Source organism: Vicia villosa, unplaced genomic scaffold (genome assembly GCF_029867415.1).
Source record: "Vicia villosa cultivar HV-30 ecotype Madison, WI unplaced genomic scaffold, Vvil1.0 ctg.000363F_1_1_3, whole genome shotgun sequence".
Taxonomy (NCBI): Eukaryota; Viridiplantae; Streptophyta; class Magnoliopsida; order Fabales; family Fabaceae; genus Vicia; species Vicia villosa.
This window is the reverse complement of record NW_026705164.1, coordinates 312182-327860: the sequence shown is the minus strand read 5'-3', so window position 1 is coordinate 327860 and position 15679 is coordinate 312182. Positions and strand designations below refer to the sequence as shown.

At 32.1% G+C, this 15679-nt stretch overlaps 2 protein-coding genes across 2 annotated transcripts; both read right to left on the bottom strand.

Moving 5' to 3' along the window:
- Positions 1 to 6340: 6340 nt before the first annotated feature.
- On the bottom strand, positions 6341 to 8938 carry LOC131627408 (uncharacterized). Its single transcript, XM_058898265.1, has 4 exons — positions 7183 to 8938; positions 6908 to 7079; positions 6632 to 6795; positions 6341 to 6519 (listed from the first exon to the last, which is right to left on the bottom strand). The coding sequence occupies exons 1-4, from the start codon at positions 8936 to 8938 to the stop codon at positions 6341 to 6343; spliced, it is 2271 nt and encodes a 756-aa protein (XP_058754248.1).
- A 1514-nt stretch (positions 8939 to 10452) lies between these two features.
- Positions 10453 to 13051, bottom strand: LOC131627407 (uncharacterized). Its single transcript, XM_058898264.1, has 6 exons — positions 12969 to 13051; positions 11290 to 12883; positions 11165 to 11191; positions 10987 to 11060; positions 10744 to 10907; positions 10453 to 10631 (listed from the first exon to the last, which is right to left on the bottom strand). The coding sequence occupies exons 1-6, from the start codon at positions 13049 to 13051 to the stop codon at positions 10453 to 10455; spliced, it is 2121 nt and encodes a 706-aa protein (XP_058754247.1).
- Positions 13052 to 15679: the final 2628 nt, after the last annotated feature.

The window sequence follows — 15679 nt, the reverse complement described above, 5'->3', positions numbered from 1 at the left end:
CTACAAATAAAGAGGAGGAAAAATTAACATGTTTTGGCACCACCGACTCGATTTTTTTATCCCTAATTTTTCTAGACCAATCCCACAACGATTCAACCAAGCATTCATCATCATTCATGATAAATTGGCTCATGTTATGTTTATGTTACATGAAAATTTTCAACCAAAACCAACTTCCATCAAGCCTTCTTTCCATGCCTCTATCTCCACTTTCCGGCAACGGTTCGAGCTCATTCTTCTGCCATGATCTCCACCATTGATAACACTTGATCAAAGGGTCAAAAACGGTGATCCGCAACTAATCTTTTAATTAATTTTCAACCATTAATAAACTCCTAACTTAGATAACAATCCTAGAATCCATAATCACCTACAAAAACTATATAAACATATAATTCCTCACATTTTGGGGGTTGACCATTACTTACCATTTTCATGCTTTCATTTTTCTTCACTCTCTCGATTTCTCCTTCCTTTCCTTATCCCTAACCATTACTAAAGTTCATCACCATCACCATCTAGAATTTCAAATGGAGATCTTAGATTGGTGGAACTAAAACCTTCTTCCAAATTCAACAAGAATCAACAATTTCACAAGTATTCATCATTTAACATCAAGCAAATTCAACAATAATCATCATTCAAAATTTCATCAAAGTTTCAAGGTTCATCACATTCAACAAGGTCCTCATTCAATCTTCATCAATTTCAAGCATTATTCATCAATTCATCCATAATTTCTCAAGCAATTTCAACAATTCATGATTCAACAAAGTTCCACCAATTATTCAAGTTCATACTTCCTATATTCATCATATTCCCACAATCATCTTTTATTATCATCAAGTTAATTCAATCTTGGAAGGATTATTGAAAAGATTACCTCTTGAAGTTTTTTGGGTTTCTCGTCATTAATTTTATCGATAAAATTTCAACATCAATCGAAGCAAACTTCCACTCTGTCGGTAAACCTTGAATCTTCTTTAAATGCCATTTCTATGTGTATGCTTGTATGAATGATTCTTGTTTGCATATATGTGGTGTTTGTTTAATTTATGCCATTGTTTTGGAATAACTTAATTAGAAAAGCACTTAATTCAACACAAAAAATCAACATTCGAGTAGCTAGAATACTTTGCAAATTGTTTGAATTTTAGAATTCCTTAACTTGCTTCTAGTATAGAATTGCATATAGTTGCATGTGAACTAGTCTTAACACTGTTTTCTCATCATAATCCATAACGACTTATTCAAATAAGCATTTTTGTGCATCCAAAAACCACATTCAAGTAGAAAAAAATCAACATTGCAATTTCTTGACATAGAATTAACATAGAACTAGTTTAACATGACATTGGCATTTATTCAAACATGTAGTATGCATTAACATCTCAAAAATCATCTCTTTGCACAAAAATCTATTTTCATGAACACACAAAAAAACTCACTATTCTTGAAAATTCAAATCAATAAAAACTAAGCACATATTCATGAAGCCCATCAAAAATAAGGATTAAATAAGGATTTCCAAGATTTCCAAAAAAATAAAAAATAAAATAAGGATTAAATATACAATCCTTCCTGAAATATTAGTGAGTTTTGATTTTAACCCCTGCAAAAGATTTTTTTTAAAACCCCCTTGTAATATCCAAATTCCGTCACTTAGGCTTCTAGAGCCATTATGTCACTCAAGGTTTCTTATTTTTTTTTCTAGTGTAACCGTCTACATGGCATTTGCTTTTATTTTTTTATTATTTTTAAATCCACGTGAATTATTTTTTTAATTTTTTTTACTATTTTTTAATTTTTTAAATTATTTTAATATCATTAAATTAACAAGTTTTATTTATAATGATTTTAATTCTCTGTCATATTTTATTTTGTTTATAGATTATTTTATATATTTAATTTTTACATAATATATATTAATTTTACATAATATATATTAATTGTTTAATTATTTTACTAAATATTTATTAATTAATAATTTTCGTTTACTTTTTTAATCAAACAAATTTTTTTATTGAAACATTTGTGTTTATGGCCCATGCACTCTTATTACGATTTTAACTTGTAAGCTCATTTGTGAATTTGCTTTATGAACACTTATATGTTTTGTCTATAACAATTGATGTGGGACTTCAATGTTTTCCAACTTGCATTATAGGTATTGCAATATTACTTTGTCCAACTGCTCTTCCGATGCACTTTTTCCGAGGAATTGTTATTCCGAATATGTACAGGCTCTTCGAATGCACTATGTATGAGGAATTGTTATTGGTACTGCAATATTACTTTGTCCAACTGCCATTCTAGTGGTGTTCCTAGTGGTGGTAGCGCGCGAAGGGTGTTTAGTGGAGGGTGCCACGAGGTCTTGCGACAGTTGTCAGTGTCAGATCCATGACGTCGCGGTGGTGCGATTTTAGCATCGTCGGAGCATGGTGGTGTTGTAGCGGAGCTGCTCTGCCGATGTCAGTGTTGCAACAGCAAAGTCAGAGGGAGCAAAACAGATCCAAATATACTCCTCTTTATGTTCTAAGTTTTGTCTCAACCTGACTTGAACTTGTTGCTCTGATGTTGAAGAGTATGTTGTTGTCATTGTCTTGTGATTACAGTGATTGGGTCATTGACTCCAATTGTTTAGAACTTTTTGCAGGTTTACATGGAGTTTAGAAGTGGTGATATGGTGACAATGGAAGGATGTTTTGAAAAATCATGTAATTGGTGTAATTTATTCTTGGCCATGCTAAAAATTGTGGTATGTGTTGAATCAAAGATGATGGAAGTTTAGTTGTTAGAGATAAAGTTTGAATGAAGACTATGGTTGAAGGTGAGATTCATGGTGATGGAAATTTAGTTATTAGAGATAAAGTTTGAATGGAGACTTTGGTTGAATGACACAACTACTTTTCATGGAGAAAAAAAGAAACACGTAAATGAAGTTTAATTGTTAGAGATGAATTAGAATATGGAATGTAAAGGAAGTCCCACGTCGAAATTTTGATAACAAGTGGAAGTGTTTATAAGGCTCTTTTAAATAATAATTGTCAAATATTCAGGTGTTAGGCTCCGGTGTCAGGCAATCTGGACTTTAGGTTCAATGTAATATTTTGATACTTTAAAATAATAATTTATAAAAAATATTAATAAAAATAAAAATTGTAAGAAAATATAATATGTAATTAAAAACGTGAATTAAAAAACTAATTAAAAAATAAAAAATGCCAGTGGATTTCACGTTGGCAAAATAAAAGAATTTTTGCTGCAATCAAACAATAGGGGACCTATTTGACGGAATTTGGAAATTGCGATGGGGGTTTTAAATTTTTTTTTACAGGGGTTAAAAACAAAACTCGCTAATATTACAGAGGAAGTTTGTATATTTAACCTAAAAATCAATCACAGTAGTCTTTTGTTTCATCATTTTTGGTTACGATTTAGACATGTTCATGGTCCCTCAAGAAGCTTTTCATGAAGCTTTAATGGAGGTTTAAGAGAGATCAAGGAGATGAAGAAGTCTTAAAGCAAAACAACACAACCACCACCACCATGGGGGGCCGGCGTTGGTGGGATGGCCGGCCAACCCATCCCCGTCATCAGCCCCCCCCCCCCCCCCCCATCCTTTGGGGCTGCACCGTTTCTTTCTTTCATCATGAGAAAACTTACGGGAGGGGAGAGATTGGACCGGTCTGGTCCGGTCCACGGCGGCCAGTTCGGTTCGGGGGGTTCTCTTATTTTTTTTAGTTTTCATTTTTTATTTATTTATTTTAATTCAACCCATTTAATCCTTTCCTTCCCACACCCCTCTTTTATTCTATTTCTTGCACCCATTTTATTGGAGCGTTGGGCCAGATTTGCTTTTATTTCCAGCAGCCCAATACCATTAGCTTTTTTCTGGTTTATCAATACAACAATAAGTTCTGCATGGGCTAAATAATAATGGGCTTGCGCTACATTATTTTCTACACTCTATTTTTCAGCTTTGCACCATATTCATACTAACATTAACATACATACATGTAATATGTTTCAGTTTAATTTTTTTTAGTTTCTCTAATCAATTTTAGGACATTAATCTAGACAAATATTAGGAATTAAAATTTTTTTAAGGTATTTTTGTTGACTAAGTGATGTGTAGAAATTAGAACTTTCTTTTAGTCTATTTTTGTCATATTTTTGGCCTCGATTTTATGATTGTTGCTTGGACTTTTTGCTTTATTTTTTCTTACTAAAAAATACATAATAAATTGACCTATAATTTTGTATGCTCCCTTAAGATTTCTTTTTTAGTTTAATTAATTAAGTTTCATCTACTTGATTAAATTAGATAAAAATAGTATTTTGTCCATAACATAAAAAATAATACATGTTCCTTTAGGTCCATCTTTGCATGCTAACATCAGAGGAAATTCCCTTTTCTTTTTCTTTTTAGTTCTTCCACTCGTGAAAACAAAAATCTTTTTTTTTTTAAAAATAAAAATACTTAAAATTAAGAGACGGTTCCTATGCAACGAGCCTTAAGCGGTGAGAAAGAACGAGAAGGTGCATTCCTAACCTTATTCTAAATACTTTTGTGTGTGAGACGTTTGACTCAGTCGTGTAAAATATTCACTCTCACTCATAGACTTTAGTACGATTCGACTCACAAACAATTTCACAAATAAAGGTGGACAAAGAACTGATAGTGCATTCTTCCCGGTTCCCTGTATAGCTACGTGCCTCATGCATAGGGGACCATTTAGCTATACAACCCCTAACAATCAACCTTCAACCAATCTAACGTGACACCTTTCCTTAGGGCTTTTTCAACTTTAAAACCTTTTCGAAAATGGCGTGTTATTTTAATTCTACCGCAATACAGGTAACACACAGGTCTCCACACAACGAGCAACAACATCTAATGCTAGAACGTGAATGTTAACATTGTCCACTAAAAGCTACCAACAAATAAACATTTTATAGACAAACTACAAAACTCTGATTTCTTCATTGCACTATGGAGATACGTAGGCACAGGGGTTAAACACCGAGGTGAGCACACTAATTTAAAACTTTCTTTTTTCCCCTTCCTAGCAAGTGATCGTACCTGATCAAAACAGATTATCCTGGTTAGCAATAGGTGATCTTCTGAGACGGGGGGTGTACCTGCAAGGCACTCTGATGTCAAAGTAAGAAGGAGAGCAATTGAGTGCAAGTACTAAGGTAAGAGTGAGAGAATGAATATCTGGCCCTCTAGTGAAAAAAGGGTATTTATAGCCCCCAACGTTGGGCCAAGATTCCCTAATTTGGGTTGCAATCAAGTATCCGGTATTTCTGGTCTACATGAGATTGTTAGAGAGTGCCCTAACCTTAGCAAGCTTCCCACACGTTCAACTTACGTTACGCGAGCACACCCTATCTTTCAACGAAGTCTCCTAAAAGGGTTAATACATTCAACATTTTAAAATACACAACTTATTTAAGTTAATACAAACTTAACTACATCCCAAGTAGGGCTTTATCTTGGCCATTTACCTAATCAATTAGGTTTAGGTTTTTATTACCGTTTTACCAACCTAGTCATTTATATATAAAAAAAAATCTTTTCAAATAGAAAATGGTTTTTCTCTTTTTAAAAAAAATTGAATATAAAATATTAATACAAATAAGTTTATAATTCAATAGTTTAAAACCAATGTTTTAAAACCAGGACCGGTGATCGACCCGGTAAAGGTACTGGGTCACTGGGTTACTCGTCGGACCAGTGGGTCACTGGTCAGACCGCATGGCTCTTAACCAATGTTTTAAAACCAGGACCGGTGATCGACCCGGTAAAGGTACTGGGTCACTGGGTTACTGGTCGGACCAGTGGGTCAATGGTCAGACCGCATGGCTCTTGACCCGGTTTATATAAAAATGAAAAAAATATTCATTATATACAATTTGCAACTATAATTTTTTTAAAATAAAACACCTTACACAACCGTATAAGTATAATAATATAGAAAATTATAAATTCAAATAATTTAGAATAAACAAAAAGATTGGCATCATCATGATTCATTCTTGTATTTATAAATTTTAATAACTTAAAGTCACATACTTTATTTATATGATGACAATAAGAAAACATCACCTAAAGTAGCTTAATGCAAATGAACTCTTCACAAACCTAGTTCACTTTTATAATAATCTATAAGTTATAGAAACTAATAAATTTACTTTTATAATAACAAAGCAGTACGTCAAAAACATAATGTAGATAATTATAAGTTCAAATAAGTTATAAAAACTTAACAATTCATAAATTATAATATTATAATAACTAACAAAAATCCAAACTCAACCATCCATGATTTATTTAGGCCCATGGAGTCAAATTGTCATAATCTTGATATTCATATCCATCTTCCGCTTCTTTGTCTTCTTCGAAAACTTCATCTTCTCCGGCATTGCTTTTTTCTTGATTCACATTATCAACAATAATGTCTTGTGCATTACCAACATCTCCATCTTCGTCCTCATCTAAATCTAATTGATCTATAACAATATTTTAAAAAACCATTAACAAATAAAATATAGAGATAATAAATACGAGACAATAAAATTGATTCACAACCACAAACCACATTATGCTCATATTAGAACATACCAATATCACTTGAAATCGGTTGGATGGTCATATTTGCAAGGTCATTGCGTAATGCTTCCAACTCTTCATTGGTTAAGAGAGGTGGCGAATCCTCTAATACCCAACTAGAATGGTCCCCAATTGTTTCAATATTGATAGGATCATAACTCCCATGACGTGTTTTCCTAAGCACACATGAATTAAAACTAAGAACGTGTATTGAAATATATAAGTATAAGGATCAGAAAAAAAACATAATAATACATATTTTGAAGTCTTAAGTTGTAACGAACAAACACTAAATCATTAAGCTTTTGATGCTCCAATCTATTTCTTTTCTTGGAATGAATATGCTCAAATATACTCCAATTGCGTTCACAACCCGAAGCACTACAAGTTTGGCTTAAAATACGAATAGCCAACCTTTGCAAAGTTGGTGTACCAGTGCCATAAGTTTCCCACCATTGATCTGTTTATAGCATGCAAATAAATAAGTCAATAAACATATTGAAACATGAACTAAAATATATATTAATAATTATAAGTTATGAAATTATCTGCCCTCACAATACATCGTTCATCCACAGCCGATTTCCTTCCAAAATCTAATTCACCATCTTTGAATATTCTCATCTCATCTGTTAACTTCAATCGAAGTTCAGAATTTCCATTAGCATACTTTTCAATGACATCTAAAAGTCCCGATGTTGTGGATGCATGTTTTTCAAAATCTACATCATTATATCTACAAGCTGGATTCAACCAATAACCGGCAGCATGAAGATTTTTACGGAGCTGTGAATCCCAACGTTTATCTAAGATTTTCAAGTAAGGATCCACTTTCTTCTTATTTCTTTGAAACCTACTCACCATCTCATCTCTAGCTTTGACTATAGATTTGTATAGAATTCCCATAGCAGGTTTATCTTCACTATCAACAATACGCAACACACGCACAAGTGGTTCAGTGAGTTTAACTATATCAGCACATTTACTCCAAAATCCAGAATCTAAAACTTGATCCACAAACTGTTTTGCCTTTGCTTCTTTGGCATATGCCGAGCTTGTCCATTCTTTAGATGTTACCATGGCTCTTAGAGAATTTTTGTGAGATAAAATACTCTGCAAAGCAATGAAGTTAGTGGCAAATCGAGTTGGAGCAGGACGAAGGGTTTCTATTCCACCTGTTTGCTTTCTCATCAAATACAATGCATAACAATGGTTATAAATATATTTGGTAACATTAGAAGCATGTGACACGACCTCACTGACTTCCTCTAGTTTTCCCATGTCCTGCAACATCAAGTTAATGCAATGTGCTGCACAAGGAGACCAAAATAAAGTAGGAAACTCATTTTCTAATAACCTTCCAGCCGCAACATAGTTTGCAACATTATCTGTCACTATGTGAACTACATTTTCAGGCTCAACAAATAAAACCACCTCTCTAAAAAGCTTATACAACATATCTGCAGTTTTTGAAGCATGAGAAGCATCAGCCGATTTTAGAAAAATAGTACCTTTGGGGCAGCAAAATAGAAAGTTTATGAGAGTTCTTCTTTTTCGATCAGTCCATCCATCAGCCATTAAAGTACAACCAGTTTTCTTCCAAATCTCACGATACTCCTCTATCAATTTGTTCACGTCTTCAACCCATTTGTTTAACAAATACCCACGAAGACTATGCATAGTTGGAACTTTATACCCCGGACCCATGCTGCAAAGTGCATCAGCCATAAATTGAAAATATGCAGAATTAGCTGCATTGAATGGCACAGAAGAATCAATAAACCATCTTGCAATAGCTAGATCACACTTCTCCACCACTTCCTTACTTTGTAACACACTTTTTAAAGAAGGTTGAGCTCCAGGAGTTGTTCTAGGCATAAAATAATTACCAATACGGCTTGCATTCTTCCTCTTTTGAGACACAACCACCGAATCCGATTTTGATTGTTCTACATCCATTTCTACTACACCACCCTCTTGAGTAGTAAGATCAACATCTGAGTTTTGTGCTTGAGTCTTTCTTCTCTTGTTTGCACCTTCATCAAGATTTTGTCTCATTTGATATTGGACATTTGGAGGCACCTTTTTACATGCTTCAACTTGACCTTTTATTCCAGCCAAATGCAATTTGAACCTATTAATCCCTCCTCCTCTAATAATTTTATTACAGTAAATACACAAATTAACAAGTTTTCCTTTCTCTTCAATTTGTTTACAATGACCCCAAGCTATATCACTTTTTCCCCTACTGCTCTGGAGTTGGGTTGAATTTTGAGATATAACTTCTTCTGATGTTGTTACTTCAGCGGGTGATGCCATATCTAATATCAATCAAAATTTTAAAATCAAAAACTATATTACATAAATATAAGCACAATTATAAACAACAACTATTGAATTTATAAAAATATGCTGTTGTATAATATATATATATATATATATATATATATATATATATATATATATATATATATATATATATATATATATATATATATATATATATATATATAGGCTAGTATGTTGTTATATAACACTAAATATATGATGTTATATAATATAACACTAAATATAGGCTAATATATTATACAAAGCACTATTGTATAATATTTTAAGAAAGCTCTGCTACAGCAAAATATTTGGATCTATCAGTATCAACAAAACAAACCGTATCCCAATAATTATATAAATAAAAAAGTTCTTCATAATCTTTCCAAAATGAATAAACTTTCCAAAATGAATTTGAAAATTGAAAAGACAAAAAAAAAGCACTTATTAGTTATTCATACGTTTAGCTTTTCGGACTCACAGTAATCACAATATGAATTATTACACAAACCAAGTATAAACTAATTGGAAAATTAGAAACAACAAGAACAAATTTACAAACCTAAATCCTTAAATTACTGGAACTAATAAAAAATGAGTAAAAGAAAAAAGCACCTTGTGAAAGTTGAGATTATTTTCCAATTTAGAAGTGACTTCTTTGACTCTACGGATTGCAACTTTAGAGGAATTATCAAGATATTAACAACAATGGTTTTAGGAAGAGACTTTTAGGAAGAGACTGAAAAAATAAAACCTTTCAATTCAAATGCTTGGGAATAGGAAAAGACCGTGAAAATTGAGAAAACAAAGCGTTAGATCTTTTTTATTTTTTGTTTTAATAGCCCTTAAAAATGCAAATAAATACTCTAACCCGCCGGGTCAATCAAAACTACCGGTTCACTGGTTTAACCGGTGACCCGGCCGGTTCACGCCGGTTTCATCCGGTCTAAATGCATTTCCGGTCTTACACCCAAATCTACCCGCCTAGCCCACCGGTTTTCGGTCAGACCGGTCCGGGCCGGGTTTTAAAACACTGCTCTTGACCCGGTTTATATAAAAATGAAAAAAATATTCATTATATACAATTTGCAACTATAATTTTTTTAAAAATAAAACACCTTACACAACCGTATAAGTATAATAATATAGAAAATTATAAATTCAAATAATTTAGAATAAACAAAAAGATTGGCATCATCATGATTCATTCTTGTATTTATAAATTTTAATAACTTAAAGTCACATACTTTATTTATATGATGACAATAAGAAAACAGCACCTAAAGTGGCTTAATGCAAATGAACTCTTCACAAACCTAGTTCACTTTTATAATAATCTATAAGTTATAGAAACTAATAAATTTACTTTTATAATAACAAAGCAGTACGTCAAAAACATAATCTAGATAATTATAAGTTCAAATAAGTTATAAAAACTTAACAATTCATAAATTATAATATTATAATAACTAACAAAAATCCAAACTCAACCATCCATGATTTATTTAGGCCCATGGAGTCAAATTGTCATAATCTTGATATTCATATCCATCTTCGGCTTCTTTGTCTTCTTCGAAAACTTCATCTTCTCCGGCATTGCTTTTTTCTTGATTCACATTATCAACAATAATGTCTTGTGCATTACCAACATCTCCATCTTCGTCCTCATCTAAATCTAATTGATCTATAACAATATTTTAAAAAACCATTAACAAATAAAATATAGAGATAATAAATACGAGACAATAAAATTGATTCACAACCACAAACCACATTATGCTCATATTAGAACATACCAATATCACTTGAAATCGGTTGGATGGTCATATTTGCAAGGTCATTGCGTAATGCTTCCAACTCTTCATTGGTTAAGAGAGGTGGCGAATCCTCTAATACCCAACTAGAATGGTCCCCAATTGTTTCAATATTGATAGGATCATAACTCCCATGACGTGTTTTCCTAAGCACACATGAATTAAAACTAAGAACGTGTATTGAAATATATAAGTATAAGGATCAGAAAAAAAACATAATAATACCTAATTTGAAGTCTCAAGTTGTAACGAACAAACACTAAATCATTAAGCTTTTGATGCTCCAATCTATTTCTTTTCTTGGAATGAATATGCTCAAATATACTCCAATTGCGTTCACAACCCGAAGCACTACAAGTTTGGCTTAAAATACGAATAGCCAACCTTTGCAAAGTTGGTGTACCAGTGCCATAAGTTTCCCATCATTGATCTGTTTATAGCATGCAAATAAATAAGTCAATAAACATATTGAAACATGAACTAAAATATATATTAATAATTATAAGTTATGAAATTACCTGCCCTCACAATACATCGTTCATCCACAGCCGATTTCCTTCCAAAATCTAATTCACCATCTTTGAATATTCTCATCTCATCTGTTAACTTCAATCGAAGTTTAGAGTTTCCATTAGCATACTTTTCAATGACATCTAAAAGTCCCGATGTTGTGGATGCATGTTTTTCAAAATCTACATCATTATATCTACAAGCTGGATTCAACCAATAACCGGCAGCATGAAGATTTTTGCGGAGCTGTGAATCCCAACGTTTATCTAAGATTTTCAAGTAAGGATCCACTTTCTTCTTATTTCTTTGAAACCTACTCACCATCTCATCTCTAGCTTTGACTATAGATTTGTATAGAATTCCCATAGCAGGTTTATCTTCACTATCAACAATACGCAACACACGCACAAGTGGTTCAGTGAGTTTAACTATATCAGCACATTTACTCCAAAATCCAGAATCTAAAGCTTGATCCACAAACTGTTTTGCCTTTGCTTCTTTGGCATATGCCGAGCTTGTCCATTCTTTAGATGTTACCATGGCTCTTAGAGAATTTTTGTGAGATAAAATACTCTGCAAAGCAATGAAGTTAGTGGCAAATCGAGTTGGAGCAGGACGAAGGATTTCTCTTCCACCTGTTTGCTTTCTCATCAAATACAATGCATAACAATGGTTATAAATATATTTGGTAACATTAAAAGCATGTGACACGGCCTCACTGACTTCCTCTAGTTTTCCCATGTCCTGCAACATCAAGTTAATGCAATGTGCTGCACAAGGAGACCAATATAAAGTAGGAAACTCATTTTCTAATAACCTTCCAGCCGCAACATAGTTTGCAGCATTATCTGTCACTATGTGAACTACATTTTCAGGCCCAACAAATAAAACCACCTCTCTAAAAAGCTTATACAACATATCTGCAGTTTTTGAAGCATGAGAAGCATCAACCGATTTTAGAAAAATAGTACCTTTGGGGCAATAAACTAAAAAGTTTATAAGAGTTCTTCTTTTTCGATCAGTCCATCCATCAGCCATTAAAGTACAACCAGTTTTCTTCCAAATCTCACGATACTCCTCTATCAATTTGTTCACGTCTTCAACCCATTTGTTTAACAAATACCCACGAAGACTATGCATAGTTGGAACTTTATACCCCGGACCCATGCTGCAAAGTGCATCAGCCATAGATTGAAAATATGCAGAATTAGCTGCATTGAATGGCACAGAAGAATCAATAAACCATCTTGCAATAGCTAGATCACACTTCTCCACCACTTCCTTACTTTGTAACACACTTTTTAAAGAAGGTTGAGCTCCAGGAGTTGTTCTAGGCATAAAATAATTACCAATACGGCTTGCATTCTTCCTCTTTTGAGACACAACCACCGAATCCGATTTTGATTGTTCTACATCCATTTCTACTACACCACCCTCTTGAGTAGTAAGATCAACATCTGAGTTTTGTGTTTGAGTCTTTCTTCTCTTGTTTGCACCTTCATCAAGATTTTGTCTCATTTGATATTGGACATTTGGAGGCACCTTTTTACATGCTTCAACTTGACCTTTTATTCCAGCCAAATGCAATTTGAACCTATTAATCCCTCCTCCTCTAATAATTTTATTACAGTAAATACACAAATTAACAAGTTTTCCTTTCTCTTCAATTTGTTTACAATGACCCCAAGCTATATCACTTTTTTCCCCTACTGCTCTGGAGTTGGGTTGAATTTTGAGATATAACTTCTTCTGATGTTGTTACTTCAGCGGGTGATGCCATATCTAATATCAATCAAAATTTTAAAATCAAAAACTATATTACATAAATATAAGCACAATTATAAACAACAACTATTGAATTTATAAAAATATGCTGTTGTATAATATATATATATATATATATATATATATATATATATATATATATATATATATATATATATATATATATATATATATATGCTGTTGTATAATTTTTACCTGAGTTAAAAGTAGTTGTAGAGACTTGTGTGTACAAATGCATGTATGAAGTAAGTTTTATAATCTTTAAATACGTACTACTTTGGTGAAAGGTAATATCAGTAGAATTAAACTACTTATTTTATTACTGTTGAGAGTTACTATAAAATAAACCTTGCCGACATCATATCATAATTACCAACTAGTAACAAACCCGTGTGTTCGCAGCGGTTCTGGTACGGAAGGCGCATTTGTTTCAGATGTATATTTTTTAATAGAAAAAAATGTATATTAAAAGTAATTAACATTGTGATCAGTAACTTCATGTTCCCGTTAACATTCACTATTTTGATAAGTAACTTCATGTTTATTTTAATATTCAATATTTTTTATCAGTTACTCCAAGTTCCCGTTACTATTCAATATTGTGATTGGTAACTTCATGTTCCCGTTAATATTCATTATTTGAATCAATAACTTCACGTTCCCGTTAATATTCAACATTGTGTGATCAGTAACTTCATGTTCCCGTTAACATTCACTATTTTGATTAGTAACTTCATGTTCCCGTTAATATTCAATATTTTAATCAGTAACTTCATGTTCCCGTTAAAATTCAATATTGTGATCAGTAACTTCATATTTTCGTTAATATTCAATACAAATAATCAATAACTTCAGATTCCCGTTAATATGCAATATTCTGATCGGTAACTTAAGGTTCCCGTTAATATGCAAATATACATGTTTTTATGTGTGAAAAATTATTCAATATTTGAATCAATAGTAAAGTTGTTACCGCTTATAACAATAATATTTTTTTGTATATGAAAATATTTTAATAAACAATATATTTTTCCCCGTTTATAAACATTATTTTTGTTTTGACATTATTTATAAAAATATTTGAATCAATAATAAAATTGCTGCCGTATATAAAAATATTTGAAACAATAACGTATTTTTGTCCATATATAAATATTATTTTTCTTTTTTTACTACATTTGGAATAATGCATCATACATGTTTTGTCTTACATTGTGATAAAAAAATTTATGAGTTAAAAGATAGTGCCCTGACAGTGTAAAATAGTTTTACAGTGTTATCCAATAGAAAACCATCAATCTTCCATGTCATTAAAACCAATCATCAATGCAAAAACCACCTTCTCATTGCAGAACACAAACAAATATGCGTTCCCTTTGTGAGAAGAATTTTTACCTGAGTTAAAAGTAGTTGTAGAGACTTGTGTGTACATCATGCATGTATGAAGTAAGTTTTATAGTATTTAAATACTACTTTGGTGAAAGGTAATATCACTAGAATTGGACTACTTGTTTTATTACTCTTAAGAGTTACTATAAAATAAACCTTGCCGACATCATATCATAATTACCAATCACTTCTTAATCTGCATAATCTGCACAATATCTATGGTATATCCTTCCAAATGATGGCTTTATTTTCTCTCCGCATTAGTGCAATTTCCGGTGTTATGTGATACTGATAAAAATGCCCGAAATAATTTCTACGGAAACAGAAAAATTCTCCTATAACCTTTTAATTAAAATAAAATATAATTTTTGAATAATTTTTTATTTCGAATAAATTTTTGCTCCCTAGCTTAGAAAAAGTATTGAGATTAAATTCTCATTCTCGGCGATATATAAAGCTTTTATATAAATTTTTACAACAATCAGAGTCAATGAAAATTTAAACGACGGGTAAATTTTGATCATTTTCTTAAGAATCAAAAGAAATTTACTGTTGAAATTTTAACACAAAAGAAACATTTAAAGCTAATATAATCATTGTGCTAATTTTAAAACTCTAATTAAGACCTAGCACAATTTTAATAAAATTGGTCAAAATCGACAATTAAATAGAAAACTCGTAAAAGAAAGTAGCATAATACTAGTTAATATTCTCAAATTCTAATTACTGCTAATGTACTTTTACGGATCTTATAGGAACCTAGAAGAAGAAGGAGAATCTTTAAGAGGTAAGGGGGATAATCCTCATTATTGTGGGTATATATGTAAGCAATGGGTAGTTGTATGCTTGGGTTGTTCATCTCTCTACTTCATAGGTTTCAAATGTTAGGGTTTTTGTTGAATTCATGAAAATTTGGGATTAAATCATATTTTATGTTTATAATGTTAACCCATGAATAGAAACCACATATGTGTGATTAATTACCATTTGGATGTGTTTTGGTTGGTTAAAACAAGTTTTGGAAGTGCCGTAAAAAAAGCAGAGGGCGCGTCGCGTGGGACAGAGCGCGCGTAGTGCGTGAACTTTTGACATGGCACGCGTAGCGCGGAAACGGACACGTAGCGAGGCCTGTTATGTAATTTTGTGATTTTTGATTCTTTGACTTGGGATCCTGTATGCTTATGATTTAAGATGGATTTCCATGGATTTTAATAATTTATTCAATGATGTTTGG

Bases quoted from the DNA above. Each gene is read 5' to 3' on its own strand.
- LOC131627408 (XM_058898265.1), bottom strand. From the start codon at position 8,938: ATGGCATCACCCGCTGAAGTAACAACATCAGAAGAAGTTATATCTCAA. The intron at 7,080-7,182 runs GTATTGTGAGGG...TGCTATAAACAG, and splicing joins ATCGGCTGTGGATGAACGAT to ATCAATGGTGGGAAACTTAT. The intron at 6,520-6,631 runs GTATGTTCTAAT...ATATTGTTATAG, and splicing joins ACCGATTTCAAGTGATATTG to ATCAATTAGATTTAGATGAG.
- LOC131627407 (XM_058898264.1), bottom strand. From the start codon at position 13,051: ATGGCATCACCCGCTGAAGTAACAACATCAGAAGAAGTTATATCTCAA. The intron at 11,061-11,164 runs GTACACCAACTT...ATTCATTCCAAG, and splicing joins ATGGGAAACTTATGGCACTG to AAAAGAAATAGATTGGAGCA. The intron at 10,632-10,743 runs GTATGTTCTAAT...ATATTGTTATAG, and splicing joins ACCGATTTCAAGTGATATTG to ATCAATTAGATTTAGATGAG.